We start from the raw sequence: 14,698 nt of genomic DNA, 5'->3' as shown, positions 1-14,698 counted from the left end.
GCAGTTGTGCCTGGAAAGCACACAGAGAGATGGTGAATAGGGAAGGCAGTAGCTCCATCAGCTAACATCTAAAAGACTTGATGTCTATAAGGACTCCCCATCACCTTGAAATAAAGGGACTCTACCCTAATATGCTCTAGATCTCCAAGCCTCCCTAAGCCTATCCTAAGTTCATTTGAGGAAAGGATCCTTGTTTTCATGATAGGATTAGTCATAGCTGGTGTTTTTGAAGTTTGTAATGTGATGTAAGATTTACTGGGCCAAACCATACTCATAATTGTTAGGTTATTAAATTTTAACTGTGTCACCATTTTAAAATCAATTTGAAATATGCAAACTCATGTTGCTAAATATTGGAGTAATTTTTATAAAGCATGCATATATACATGCACATATGTCACTTGAACATGTCATTTTAACAAAAATGAGTCTTTAAATATCCAATATTCAGAAAATCAAGGTATAAGCTATATTCTATATTTTCACCAACTGTACTTGAAAGATTTCAGAGTATTTTCATGAATAAAGCCTTATTTTATCTTGACACCTGATAAAATAGATGTTAATTTCCCTATTTCTCCATTTCACAGGTAAGGAAACAAGCCTGGGAAGTTAAGTGATTTGTCCAAGGTCATATGGAATATTAGTCCATTTTTATTGTGAAGCAACCGTAAAATCTTGATGGTTACACCTGTAGATACTTGTTTTTCTCTCTCATGAGTCTATGGTTGGTGATTTGGGCAATTTCAGTTGAATGTGGTTCCAGGCTGTATGTAGGCTGAGTTCGACCCCACTCCTCATGTAGCCTCCTTCTGGAATAAGCAACAACTGGAGCATTTTCTTCTCCTAGTGGGTGTCAGAAGCACATGCAGCCAGCCCAAAATTATACACGCATATTAAAAACCATTGTTTTATGTACTGTGTGCATCTTGTCTGGTACCTCTCCGTTGGCCAAACAAATCACATGTCAAGCACGGTAACAATGGGAAGGGAAATGTGCTTCATTCACTATAATAGGAGATACTGCAAAGTTGTGGTGCAAGGGTATATACAGATACTTCTATAGCTGGAAAAAAGTGAAGAATTGGGAAAAATAATACGATCTACCACATGCAACTAGAAAATGACAATGCTAAGCTCCTGAGGTAACATATAGATTGTTCTTTCCATTTTAACCATTTAGAAAATAGTCCAAAATATCTTTCCCTGGGTCTTTGATGTGACAGCCACCTTAAATTATTTTGGGAACAACCTAGATTAGAAATATTGTATTAGAATTTAAAAAACATAAATTTTATTAGTATATTTATAATATTTTCTCCAATCAGCCCTTTTCTTTTCTCTCTCTCTCTTTTTTTTTTTTGTAGCCACTTCTTTGTGGCAGTGCCAATGCTCATTTTTACATCATAATTTGGGGCTTTGAAAGGTGCTTCCTCCAAGAAGGCAGGTGGAGAAGTAAATTCTGATGACATCACTCTCCCTTTATAATTTAGGTCTTGTCTTTATTGCATTCAAAGCTAACACAAGGCTTTATAGTCTTGAATTGAATCACATTCTGATTTCAAGAAATATTAAACAATACTACTTCAGCAAATGCCTATGAAAACATTTTTATTAAGCTACAATCAGTATATACAAATATGCCAGGATGTTTGTGCATGGGCTCAGATCATAACTCTTCTCTTTGCATAATAATGTTAATAAAAACAATAATAGTAGCAGAACTTCTATAATGTTTAACTTGGTGCTAGATACACACACACACACACACACACTACATACCAACAAATACATATGTATGTATATATCATATATATGAATATAGATCAACAGGCTCCAGTCTGTACTCTTAACCACTATGCCATGATTATAGTCCATGTATATATACTCAAGTTAGATCCTGGGAAAGGAGACACCAACTATCTTGCCCTTATGCTTTTTTTTGATCATAGCAATTTACACCTTGCTATGGTCAGGGGTATGATTTCACTGGCTCTTGCCACTGCCCTACAAGTAAGTTTAGAATTGTTGATTAATGCTTTCCTGTTTGCAAAAGAAAACCAACTACATCATGGGGTTTTATAAATGGCTCAGCAGGATCTTTTCTTTGAATATCAAAGGCCAAATAGGCAATTACATAAAAAACAGGCCTGTGGAAGTGAACCCCCGGGATGCATGGATCTATGGAAATCAATACCTTAGAAAGCACTCGTGAATACATTTAAAAAAATGACCAGTCAGTGACACTGCATCTTTCCTTCAGGGTTGAAGGAAAGCTCTGATATAACCAAGCATTTCTTCTCTGTCTAAAGTTTAACATATTGCCCTCATGATTCCCCCTGGCCCCAGGCTTATTAGAAGAAGACAACCAATGGATGACCCAGATAAATAGACTCCAGAAATTAATTGATAGACTGGAAAAGAAGGTAGGTGCTTTCTTTTCTTTATTCTATCTTCCACTCTTCAAGATATTCTTACCCAATATTCCTCATTGCTTTATATCCATGACCGCCCCATAGATAGAATAACAGCCAGGATCCCAATGTTTCTATGAATGGCTGCTTGGTAGTTATTTGAGGTTTTTGTTGTTATTGTTAAATACAGAAGCTTACATTAATTCTCCCCCTACCTCCCACTCCCAATTATATTTAAAATAGGATGTGGAGTTGAGAGTTAAATAAATCTACTGCACTGCCTGGCTCTTACATTTTCAAATGAACTAGGTGACAGTGTGCTTGAATGATGCAAATGACAGCTCTTAGGGATAAGATGTTGAAGGGATAACAACTTATCAAGGGATAAGTTGAAGTCTTGGGAATGTTTCAAATTAATTCAGGAAAATGGCAGTGCTAGCTACTAAAAGATGAGATTCCACACTCAACTTCTGGAAATTAGCACATTAACCGATGGTTTTGTTATTAAAACTATCTAAGCAAGCAAGTTAGAAAGTGATGAAGAGTTCTTTAGAACTATATTTTATGTTCTTAGTTATTGTATTTTTATTGATTTAGTACCACGTAGTCTTGTTATTGTAGTGATATTCTCCTTAAACATCTTTGATAGGAGAGACAACTTTTGTCAATTAGTAAGAAAAAAATGTGTTTTCTGCGCATGTCAGGCATCAAGGGAGAAACATTTATGTTTCTCACTGACTTTGAAGAAAACAATTGTCTACGTATAAAACTAAGCTATTCTACTAAAAAGACAGAGCAAGAGAGATAACAGACTTTTTAAAATTATACGGTGGCTCAGAATGGGATTCATAGTTCATGGTCAGTAAGTATTTTAATGACTGCCTGAGACATGTTAAAGGAATGGATCAGATGTTAAAATCTATCCATGCTCACCTGATGGGTTGATCACTGTGACCTGGGGTGCTCAGGAAGGACTTTGCGTGGCAGGAAGAGTTCAATTGGGGCCTTAAAAATGGTGACTTGATTAAAAATTTTATTGCAAACAATAGAAATCATTTCTCTAATTAAAAAGAGAGTTTTCTGGAAGAATATGGAAGTACTCACAGAATCAACAGATAGTCCAGAGGTCTGAATTTGGAAAAGTCAGAAGACAAGATAACCCTAGAGATCTAAATAGCAAGAAATACTCAACAATCTCTGAAGTTACCTCCACTGGAATAAATGAGTTCCTACTATTTCCAGTCTGCTGGCCTTCTGTTCAAAATTCTGCTTCCCAGAAGGAAGAGTCTGGTTGGTCATGGTAGGGTTGCATTGCTGGCCTCCTGGATAGGGGAGGGGGAAAAGTCTTGATAACAATCCTAGAGCACAGTACAGAAAGAAGAAGAGATAATTCAATGAAAAGAAAATGTATTGTCATTAAAGTTGGAATAAACACTGATCAGCTAACAAACTAACAAGGAAACTAATATTTGCTATGGAGAAGTAAAATTTCAGTAGAGGGTAGCTGGAAAGGGCATTCAGGTAAGGTGATGGCATGAACAAGGTGATGGCATCTGCGAGGTTCAGTAGATTGGCCTGGTTAAGAGTCTTACATGTAGGGAAGTAGAAACAAATAAGGTTGTATGGACAGAAGAGGGCCAGATTATGGATAGCCTCAAATAATAGTCTAAGGAATTTGAACTTGGAAACAACAGAAGGCATTTATTATTTTTTAACAGCTAAGTGACAAGCCAAAAAAAATCCTTTAGATAGGAAATTGGGCAGCAAGATGCAAAGTGAATTAAAACAAATGCAAAATGGGTTAAAACAAGAAAAATGAGGCTCAGAGACACTAGAGCCAGCTCAGAAAATGGCATTGAAGAGCAGGTTTGTGAAACTGAACCCAGTGAAGTCAGGTATGATACGAGATGGGCCTATATTAAGCTAATGAGTGAGAAGAAAATGGCGGATTTGAAACACTTGAAGTGAAATTAACAGCACTATTGAATGGGTTAAGGACAGGGGGAGCTCAAATAAGAACCTGAGGATTGGAGGCTGTGTTTCTGAAACAGTTAATTACACCATTAACAGAAAAGGAAGAAACACATGAGAGAGAATTTGTGAGGTAAGGTGAGAAGGTGAACTAGTGTTTTTGATGTGTGAATTTCAAGGTACAATGGGACACTTAGGCAGAAATGCCTAGTTAAATGTTAGTAGGAGAGAAGTCAGGCCAACAGGTTAAGATCTTTAGACTTATCTCCACAAGATGAACCCTCATGTCCTGAGGATGGGTAAGTTCTCTGAAAAGGAGATTCTGTGCAAGAGCCAAGTTAAGAGGAAACAACCTTGTAGAGTTCTTGTCCCTCTGCCATGGTGCCTTTATTTGTTAAATTTATATTGAACACTTACTGGAGCAAATACCTAAACTACTAGCTTGCTGCAAATCAACTTTCCTCCTTTCTTATTTTATTGATATGTGAGCTGAAACTAAAAAGATTTGTAGGAAAAATAGTGGCTATGGAAATTAGTTTTCCAATATTGGAAGATCAAATCCAGGACCTCTATTTGCAAACTAAAGCTTGTTAAAACGTAAGGATTCAGTTGCTAAATAAGTCCAGATTCATTTAAAGCATACAAATACCTCTTTTAAAAGTGGTTTTGAAATTTTGGACAAAACTGTCTTTATTTGGTATCTGAAATTTTTATAGTTATTTTTAAAGGAATGGCTCAAACTTATTTCATGCCTTTTTTTCTAACTTTAAATCAAAGTATTGTCACATTTCTTTTTTTTCTAGACTTTTTTTCTCCCTCCCTTCCTATAAAAGGGTTTCATTTTGAGGACAGTATCTAAGAGGTTTGCTAAAAGTACAATGTGATGGTTTTCAGCATGGGGCTCCAGCTGTGTGGAGCTCAGTGTGAGCTGTCTTAATGAATGGTGAAGCAGTGCAAGTTCAGTTTTCTTCTACAACTTATTCTGTACTGTGCTGATTAGGTTTTTAGAGAAAAACTACCCAATTGCCAAACAGTGGCTGAGTACGTCATTTCACTCCTGAGTACCTTGTCTCCTGTAGTTGTTAACACTAGTTTTGATCTTCCCATTAAAAGGAAGTGTACCTGCAGTGGAACATATGTTATCTTTTCTCTGCATTAAGTATTTATGATAAATTCTTCCTGCACTGAAACCAAGCCCTATTCTATGCATGTAGGCGAATATAACACTTAGCAATTTCTATAAATAGGTTTCTTCAGGTATTTCTTGTATCCATTTCAGCCTCCATGAGAATTTATAGGGATATACTGAGGTTATGTCTTGTGTTTTGCTTGATCCCTGTAGAAAACACCTTTAGTGGCTGGGTGCAGTAGCTCATGCCTGTAATCCCAGCACTTTGGGAGGCCGAGGCAAGTGGATCACCTGAGGTCAGGAGTGCGAGAACAGCCTGGCCAACATGGCAAAACCCCATTTCTACTAAAAATACAAAAATTAGCCAGGCGTGGTGGTGTGTGCCTGTAATCCCAGCTACTTGGGAGGCTGAGGCAGGAGAATCGCTTGAACCCCAGAGGCGGAGGTGGCAGTGAGCCGAGATCATGCCACTTCACTCCAGCCTGAGCGAAAGAGTAAAACTCCATCTCAAAAAAATAAAATAAAATAAAATAAACAAAAATAAAAAACAAACAAAAAAAAACCCCACCTTTAATGTTAAACAAAATAACAACAAGGACAACAATAAAAGCTCTTCATTCTTCATTAAGTCCTTAGTGTATCATCAAATCACAGGACATTCTCATTTGAAAGGATGTAATTCAGGATGTCACACTCATACAGCTTGTTTTAAGTTTTTCATACCTTAGATCAGGAGAGGTAGAACTGAAAATTGTACCTTAGTTAGTGTCAGGGAAATAGTGGCCAAGGAGATTACTAGGTTACAGTTTCTATCTGTGGAGTACTTTTTAGTTTTCAATTCACATCTATATACATTACATATAATTTTGCCTTCATGGAAAAGCTATGATTTAGACAGGGCATTCATTCAGCCATTCATTTATTCAACATTTATTGAGTACCTACTGTGTGTCAGGTACTATTCCAGCAGTGGAAATACAGCAGTGATGAAAAGAATATCCTTGGTCTTTGAAGAGACAGACAAAAAAAACCAACAAATCCATGAAACAAGATAATATCAGATAATGGAAAGTGCTATAAAGAAAAAGTAGAGCAATATAATACAGATAGGGAGTTGAAAACTCCAAATGAGTGGTCTGGAAGGTCTCTCTAATAAGGTGATATTCGAGTTGAGATGTGAAAGACAAGAAGAAGCCAGCTATGTAAAGATTTAGGGATAGAGAATTTATAGCAAAGCAGGAAAAGTGAACCCCACAGAAGTTAAATACCTTGCCGAAAGTTCCACCACGAAAGAACAGCACATCTAGAGCAACATAGCTCTATTATTAACAGGCATATGTTATTTCAGATAGTCTGGATTTCTACAGTTTTCAATTTACTTCTTATCTATTTGAAGGAGTTATTCTACATAATCCTCATTGGAAACAATGCTAGGATAGCTATTCATAGAATGAAGTTCTCAGAGATGAAGGACTAGGTTTCACTGGGGACATTAGGACATTAGCATTATTCGTTGGTCATCACAGAAGACATTAAGGTCTTAATTCTCAAAAGAAGATATATAAAGGGCCAACAAACATATGAAAAAATGCCCAACATCACCAATGATCAGGGAAATGTAAATCAAAACCACAATGTGATACTACCTTACTCCTGCAAGAAAGGCCATAATCAAAAAATTAAAAAATAATAGATGTTGGCATGGATGTGGTGAACAGGGAACACTTCTACACTGCTGGTGGGAATGTAAACAAGTACAACCACTATGGAAAATAGTGTGGAGATTCCTTAAAGAACTAGAAGTAGAACTACCATTTGATCCAGCAATTCCACTACTGGGTATATACCCAGAGGAAAAGAAGTCATTATACAAAAAAGATACTTGCACACACATGTTTATAGCAGCACAATTTTCAGTTGCAAAAATGTGGAACCAACCCAAATGCCCATCAATCAATGAGTCGATAAAGAAATTATGGTGCGTATGTATGATGGAATACTACTCAGCCATAAAAAGGAATGAATTAATGGCATTTGTAGCAACCTGGATGGGATTGGAGACTATTATTCCAAGTGAAGTAACTCAGGAATGGACAACCAACCAAACATTCTATATTCTCACTCATAAGTGGGAGCTAAGCTATGAGGATGCAAAGGCATAAGAATGACACAGTAGACTTTGGGGACTCAGGAGAAAAGGGTGGTAGGGAGATGAGGGATAAAAGACTACAAATCAGGTTCAGTGTATACTGTTCAGGTGATGGGTGCACCAAAATCTCACAAATCACCACTCAAGAACTTACTTGTACAAGCAAATACCACCTGTTCCCCAAAAACCTATGGAAATAAAAAAAACCTTTTTTTAAGACTTCAAGGTCTTTATAGTTCTTCACTTTTAGCAAATATCAATTGTATTTTCATTTACTCTTTAATTCACTTCCTATTTAATAAAGAAAAATTAACACTGGGGTATAAATGTATTGTAACAATAGACTAATGTTTATAATGATGTCCCAAGAAATGTAGAAATGTGGCAATACTCATTCATAGCAAAATAAAGCAGACTGTTAGGCTTAGTCATTCTGTTTCCTTTTCTTTCGTTTACCTTCCTACCCTTTCCCTCTCTGTTTTAATGTACCCCTCTCATCCACTTTGCTCTCTAATGGCATCCAAGAAGTAAATTTAAAGCAATACTTTGGACACGTCTAAAACAGCTTCTTACAATTGATAAATGAGTACAAAGAGTCTTTACTGGAACAGCTGAGTTTTAAAAAATCAGTATTATTTCATCTTTAAGATAATGAGGTTCTTTTGGTTCAATGTTAGCCATGAGAGAACTATGATTTGAATATATGGCATTTTTTAAAATGATATAATTTTTTTCTTTTCTGCCATTTCTTCCTCTTATTGAAGGATCTCAAACTTGAACCACTGGAAGAAGAAATTATTGAAGGGAATACTAAATCTGTGAGTATTTTTATTGGGTAAAAATGTTAGAAATATATTGTTTACAAACAATTTCTTCAAAAATTAGTTATCTCAATGAAAAATTGAAAAACTAAGTAGTCATATTTCATTTTATAGGATTCAGTAGTGTTGTTTCTACATTGTGATTTGTGTAAACCTAATACCTACTTCACAGTTTTTGCAAAAGTACCTGGCATGTAATAGGTGCAAAATGAAAATTTTATACATGTATAAATCAATGAGTTATTGAATAATTGAAGGAATATGACCGGCAGAGAAGGGCAACATTTAAGTTGTATCATAAACACATTTTGTAAATCCTGCTATGTTGTACACTGGATATACCTGAGCTGAAACCTGGTTCTGTTCATTATTATATTTTCAGCATTTAGCCTAGGGCCAGGCACATTGAAAATGCTCAGAAATAATTTTTCAAATAATAAATTGATGCAAAAGGGAACATTTGTATCCCTAGGGACAAGATGTCCATCCAGAGTGGCAGCGGCTTTTGGAAACAAGAAAAATGGACAAAGGGGTCCTAAAAAGTACATTAAGATGCAACAAAAAGAAGTTAGCAATAATTAAAAGCAGTATATATCAAGCTTTATTATTTACTTTATGTTGAGGCAAACATGCATAGTACATTGTTTCAGGAAGTTGGATGTTTATATTTACATTTAGTGAAAATTTGGATTTTAAAATCTTGGGTAACTAGGAGAAAAATCATTTTTTAATACCTTAGATGTATTATATACTTTATAGATGTCAGATGATTGGTCACACATTTATATGAAACCAAGATAGGAAATAACCTTTCATCTCTGAATTGTGCACAAGCACTGAAATGAAGATGAGATCCACCTATGTGTAAGGCTCCTGCCCATCTGTCCAAACTCATAATCCGAAGGGACTCTTCAGAGGAAGCTTTGTGGGAGTCTCAGAAAAGTTTAATCATGGCTGCTACTGTTAGAATCCTATAGTTATGAATACTTTCCCCCGATAAGCTAGATTTGTCACTGCATGTCTATTAGTTTTATCCCTGCAGAGACAGGGATGTAGTCTGTGTTAATTCATCAAGACTCCAACATTTTAAAATGGTAGACTTTCATGGGAAAGTGAGAGGAGAGGGGTGTTGAGCACATATACATACTAAGAATAGCGGATTTGTGCAGTCCCAGAGGCACAGGAATTGTTAACCTTGTGATCATGCATCTGTTATCTTCTCATAGGTTTGCATAGAGGAAAAACTATACTCCAGATAAAGGAAAAACAAATATAACTTATCTAATGTTGTGAGAGATAATTGCCTATTCTTAAATAATTTTCTAATGTGAGATTATTTTCTCTCTCTAGCTGTGAGGAGGAAAAATTGTCTAAGGATTGTTTGTGAAAGGAGGCAGCTATTCCAATGGCAGGTCCCTGAGCGGCCAAAGCCAAGGCCAGTTTTAAAATATCAACACACGTAACATTACTAATTAAGTAGTGCATAGAAGTACTTTAAACAAATAAGACTGAAGAAGGTCGTTCAGCTCTCAATATTGTTTAAAAGCAGGAAAGGATATTCCCTATTTCCAGGTATATAGAGAGGTATAACAATTATGCTCTTTGGGAATAGACATATAGTAAAGATTTGAATTGGTTTGTTTTTTCAGAAGTAACAATAAGATACTTGTCATTAAAAGTTGTATTTTTTTATTAATGGTAGTAAGTGCATTACTATAAATTCCTGTAAAACCTCCTATATTCAGAATGACCAATATCATTTTTCACTGTTATTTCGCAACTAGTGCTCTAGTGCTCATAATTCCATCCTACTATGTGTTAAATGATCTATCCTGATGCCCAAAACCAGTTTTAGAATTTATTGAGTAGAGAGGTATTTTTCCTTTTCCATTAGTGAATGCATGAGAACTTGGAAAAATAAATTCTATGACAGAAAGCAAAGAATAAATTTGTATTACACTTGGTTTTTGAAATGCTAATCCTTACTGATCCTTTGCTATGTGCCAAGTGTTGTACTAAACACATACATAACTCACTTAATCCTCACAATAGCCAAATGAGGTAGTGCTATCCTCAGACTCATTTTATCAATGAAAAAATTAAGGTTTAAAGGAGTTTACCTACCATAGCTGAACCCCTGCAGTTCAACCCCAGACCTATGCTCATCACCATGCTCTAACATTTTCAGCCCAAGTGTTTAGTGGATTTCTAGCCTGTAAAGTAGAATTGCTCTTTGCTAGTGAGGTTGTGGATGAATGGATGATTGTTTTATGAGATTCCCTACCATAAGAGCAGAGCAGATTGTCTGGCAGGCTTGTTTAAGCACACAGCAAAAGTCCTGAACCCTAGCAACTGCCATCTCTAGTTTTCTGGGCAATGAGCCATTACATAATGATGAGTCCAGGATATGATTTCTTTTTTTAAGTCCATTTTTTTTTCTCAGCCCAGAGTAAGAGATGTAACACTTATTTAGTACCTGTCATGGAAAGGATCCTTTTACACACTATTCTATTTAGTCCTTCCAAGACTTTGTGATATAAGTACCACTATTCTAATTTTATGTATCAGAAGACAAACTGAGAAAGAATTAAGTAACTTGTTAAAGGCCACATAGGAAAAGTGAAGCTAATTCTTTTCACTTTATATGCCTGCTCTTGAAGAAGAAGGAAGAAAAGAAAAATTATGCAGTGCTGTTGAGTTTCCAGGGCCACCTCAAATCCTTTCCTGGAATAAATAGTTTATTAAGAGAATTCTAAGATTAGTCAATGGCTAAAAGCAAAAGCATCTTTAATGTGTTTGTTCCACAAATAACTTGATCACCAACTATGTTCCAGGCCTGGAGATAGAGTCTGGAAATAAAGTGGTGAATATTATAGGCTAGAAAACAAACTAGAAGGAAATTATACAGAATCTACAATAAAATATGATGAGGATTATTATAGGAAAGCACAGATTTGCACAATAAGGGGACACAACTCAATTTAGGAGATCAAGGAATACTTCCAAAATGACATAATATTTAAGATGAAATCATAAAAAATAAATAGAAGTTTTTTAAAAAAATGCTTATATATTTCTTACTACATTGAATGATTCTAACACTGCACTGAAAGAACACTAAAGTGCCAGATCAAAATATTTAAATGTTCCAAATGATTTATAACAAGCATATTATAAAGATGTGCCTGTATGGCACTTCTTACCGAAAGAGTACTGGAGTAAGATGATCATTTTCCAGATATTTTCTTCATTCAAAGGTTTTAAAAAAGTCATGATAATTTTAAACAACATTTGAGCACATTCTTGTGCTTTTCAAAAACTCAGACTTTTCTTCAGCACATTGTTGTTGTAATACACTAAAATAGCTTATCATACAATGAGTCTACGAACCTAGTATCTTTTTCTGCCTCTCTACACTCATATAAAACCGACGGGTAATATCTTATGAAGTCATTCCATTCTGTCATACATTCCTAAGGGTTTGGGGGCTATTGTCAAGTAATATAACAGAGACTATCAAAATATAAGTCTTGTTCTACAATGGCTGTTAAGAGAGTCAGTGAGAGCATACAAGAAAGGCTATGGTATCTCTGAAGACATATTTGAAACACAACTGTAAATGTACTTAAAACATGTCTCTGTGTCCCAAGACTAAAAAAGATGACATTTCTTTAAATGTTCCAAGAAATCAAAGGCTGAGGCAACATAATCTAATGTCACTGGCAAATACTATCCTGTGAACTGAGACTGGCCTTTCATACTTACACAGCACTATTTAGTCCAAGACATTCCAAATTTCCAGCCATACTTCCATTGTAACAAAATTTCTATAAGGTAAATGATAAATGATATACTACTACTCCTATAATAGAGAAACAAAAATGTAGCACCATGAAAGGATATTCAACCATGACAGAGTGCTCTGAGCTAACTATATCTTGGGATCCCACATTTTAGTAAGCTTCAGGCTATGTATTTGACATAAGAGACACATAGAAATATTAACAAGATAGTAGGACTCCTGTTCCACCTCTCCCAAATCCCATATCCTACAATTTGTCTCGGCCTAGCCGGAACAGAAAATTTAAGCATTTTTATTGGATTTCGGAAAATCTACTTTAAATTAACTATTATTTAAAAAGCTCCGCTTGTCAGAATAGTCACCAAACTTAGGCAGATTATCTGGGGCTCTTTAAATGGATTTCTTTGTGTAACCATCTTAGGAAAAGAGGGGGAAAAGATACATCTGGTTTGGGTTGCAAAGTTGGACATTGCCACCCAATCTAGGAAGCTGAGAGCTCAATTTTTCCAACTCATACATCAATGTACATAAGTGAATGAATCAGTTAGGTATTGCTAACATAATAATGCACCCCCAAATTCAGTGGCTTAACACAATAACCACAATTTTGCAGGTAGGCAATTTAGGCTGGGATCAACTGGCTGGTTCTTATGGTCTCCCATGGGCTCCTTGTATCTCTAGTAAGCTGTATGTTAGCTTTGCTGATCTTGGCTGAGCTTTCTCATATGTCTAGGAGCTCAACTGTGCTCTATGTGGTTTTTAATCCTCTAATATAGGGGTTGGCAAACTACAGCATACCTCTTATTTTTGTTCATAAGATTTTATTGTAACACAGCCACACTCATTTGTTTATGTGTGGGCTGTGGCTGCTTTCACACGACAATAGCAGAGTTGACTAGCTGCAAAAGGAGCCATGTGGCACAGAAAGCCTAAATAAAATACTTACTACCCGTCCATTTACAGAAAATGTTTGCTGGCCCCTGCTGTAGCAGGTCTTGTTCATATGGTAATCTCAGAGATCCAAGAGAAAGAGTGGAAATCCACGGGCTTCTTAGGGCCTGAATTTGAAACTGGTGCACTGTCAGTTCTGCCACGCTGATTGGCCAGAGCAGGTTAGAAAGCCAAACCAGATCCAAGGGAAGGGAAAATAGAATCCATGTCTTGAGGAGAGGAGCTAAAAAGTCAAATTAGTCAAAGGGCATGAGTTCAGGGGGGTAGTGAAGGATTCTGGTTATTTTTACAATCCATCCCACTTGATCACGTAAGAATTGCCTTTAGACGAAAAGAATTATGATGGAATAGGTGGATGTATTTATATATCTCATTAGTAAAGCCCATGAGCTTTCCTAATTATCTGAGTTAGTAATCACAAATGTCCAACCAAGAGGTCCCTGCAGATTTTTGTGAAAAGGATATATCCATCATTATTTTGGTAGAAATTAACTCTACTTAGTTATTAATACTAAAACCATGTGCTTTGGTTGGTCCAACAAAAGTAGGAATATTTGTTGAATATACTGAATACCTAATCTCTAAAATATCATTGGTATTCAACGAATAGTAGCTATTGACATGAAATGAGAAACCCATTGGAATAGAAAACAGTAGACCAGGGGTTTAATTCTAGCTCTCATGCTACATAGCTGGTATTATTGTGGAAGTTATTTTTCTCATATTCTAGATCATCCTTACCTTGTTTTGTTTTTGTTTATGCACTTTTATGATTCACGCCAATCCTTACTTTGATTTGCACTTTTATACTTTCACTACCAATTCTTGAAAAGAACTAATGTTGATATCTAAAATTCCATGAGAAGCCCACAGGTGGATCTTGAGGGAAGCCTTGAAACTACAATTGCTATAATGCTAATAGGATTTGTTACAGGAAACAGTTGGCATCCAATCCAGTGTGATCCGTTAAAAACAAGCACCATCTGATGCCATTACCTTTTGAACAGGGCCTGTTGTGTAGTTAATGTGTTTGACAACTCTGTAATATTTGATATACCTTTGGAAATGCATGAGTTACTCATTTTTTTTGAAATCTGGTTGTTTGTAATGATTGTCACTTATGTCTAATACCACAAAATATTCAAGAACTTGGAGTTGTGCAATGAACAATAAGACTTCTCTTTAAAAATTGGTAAGTTGTTATAGGGAAGTGATCCCAGCTCTGCCTGCACAATAGAGACACTTAGGGAGGTTTTAAAAATAGCAGTGCCTGGGCCCCACTCCCAGAGATTTTGATATAAATATAAAGATAATTTTAAAACTTCTCGAGTCATTGAGAATCACTGCTTTTAAAGGGAAACACGTCATTGTAAAGAACACTTTGTTTAGCTTCTGGGACTAGAGGCAAGGAAAATATCTTGCCTAGATTACAGCCTTTATGCAGTTTTATACTTGGAATAG

At 35.9% G+C, this 14,698-nt stretch overlaps 1 protein-coding gene across 2 annotated transcripts in view; it reads left to right on the top strand.

Moving 5' to 3' along the window:
• NECAB1 (N-terminal EF-hand calcium binding protein 1) overlaps positions 1 to 14,698 on the top strand; it is a 192,890-nt gene that overhangs the window by 138,994 nt on the left and 39,198 nt on the right. For both annotated transcript variants that reach the window (XM_030794921.1, XM_003268280.4), the window contains exons 8-9: positions 2,350 to 2,426; positions 8,428 to 8,481. In XM_030794921.1, coding sequence (XP_030650781.1) covers positions 2,350 to 2,426; positions 8,428 to 8,481 — 131 coding nt within the window. The remainder of the gene's footprint in view (positions 1 to 2,349; positions 2,427 to 8,427; positions 8,482 to 14,698) is intronic.

Source organism: Nomascus leucogenys, chromosome 16, assembly GCF_006542625.1.
Source record: "Nomascus leucogenys isolate Asia chromosome 16, Asia_NLE_v1, whole genome shotgun sequence".
Lineage (NCBI taxonomy): Eukaryota > Metazoa > Chordata > Mammalia > Primates > Hylobatidae > Nomascus > Nomascus leucogenys.
The sequence above is the reverse complement of the archived record's forward strand: the minus strand, read 5'-3'. Positions and strand labels throughout refer to the sequence as shown.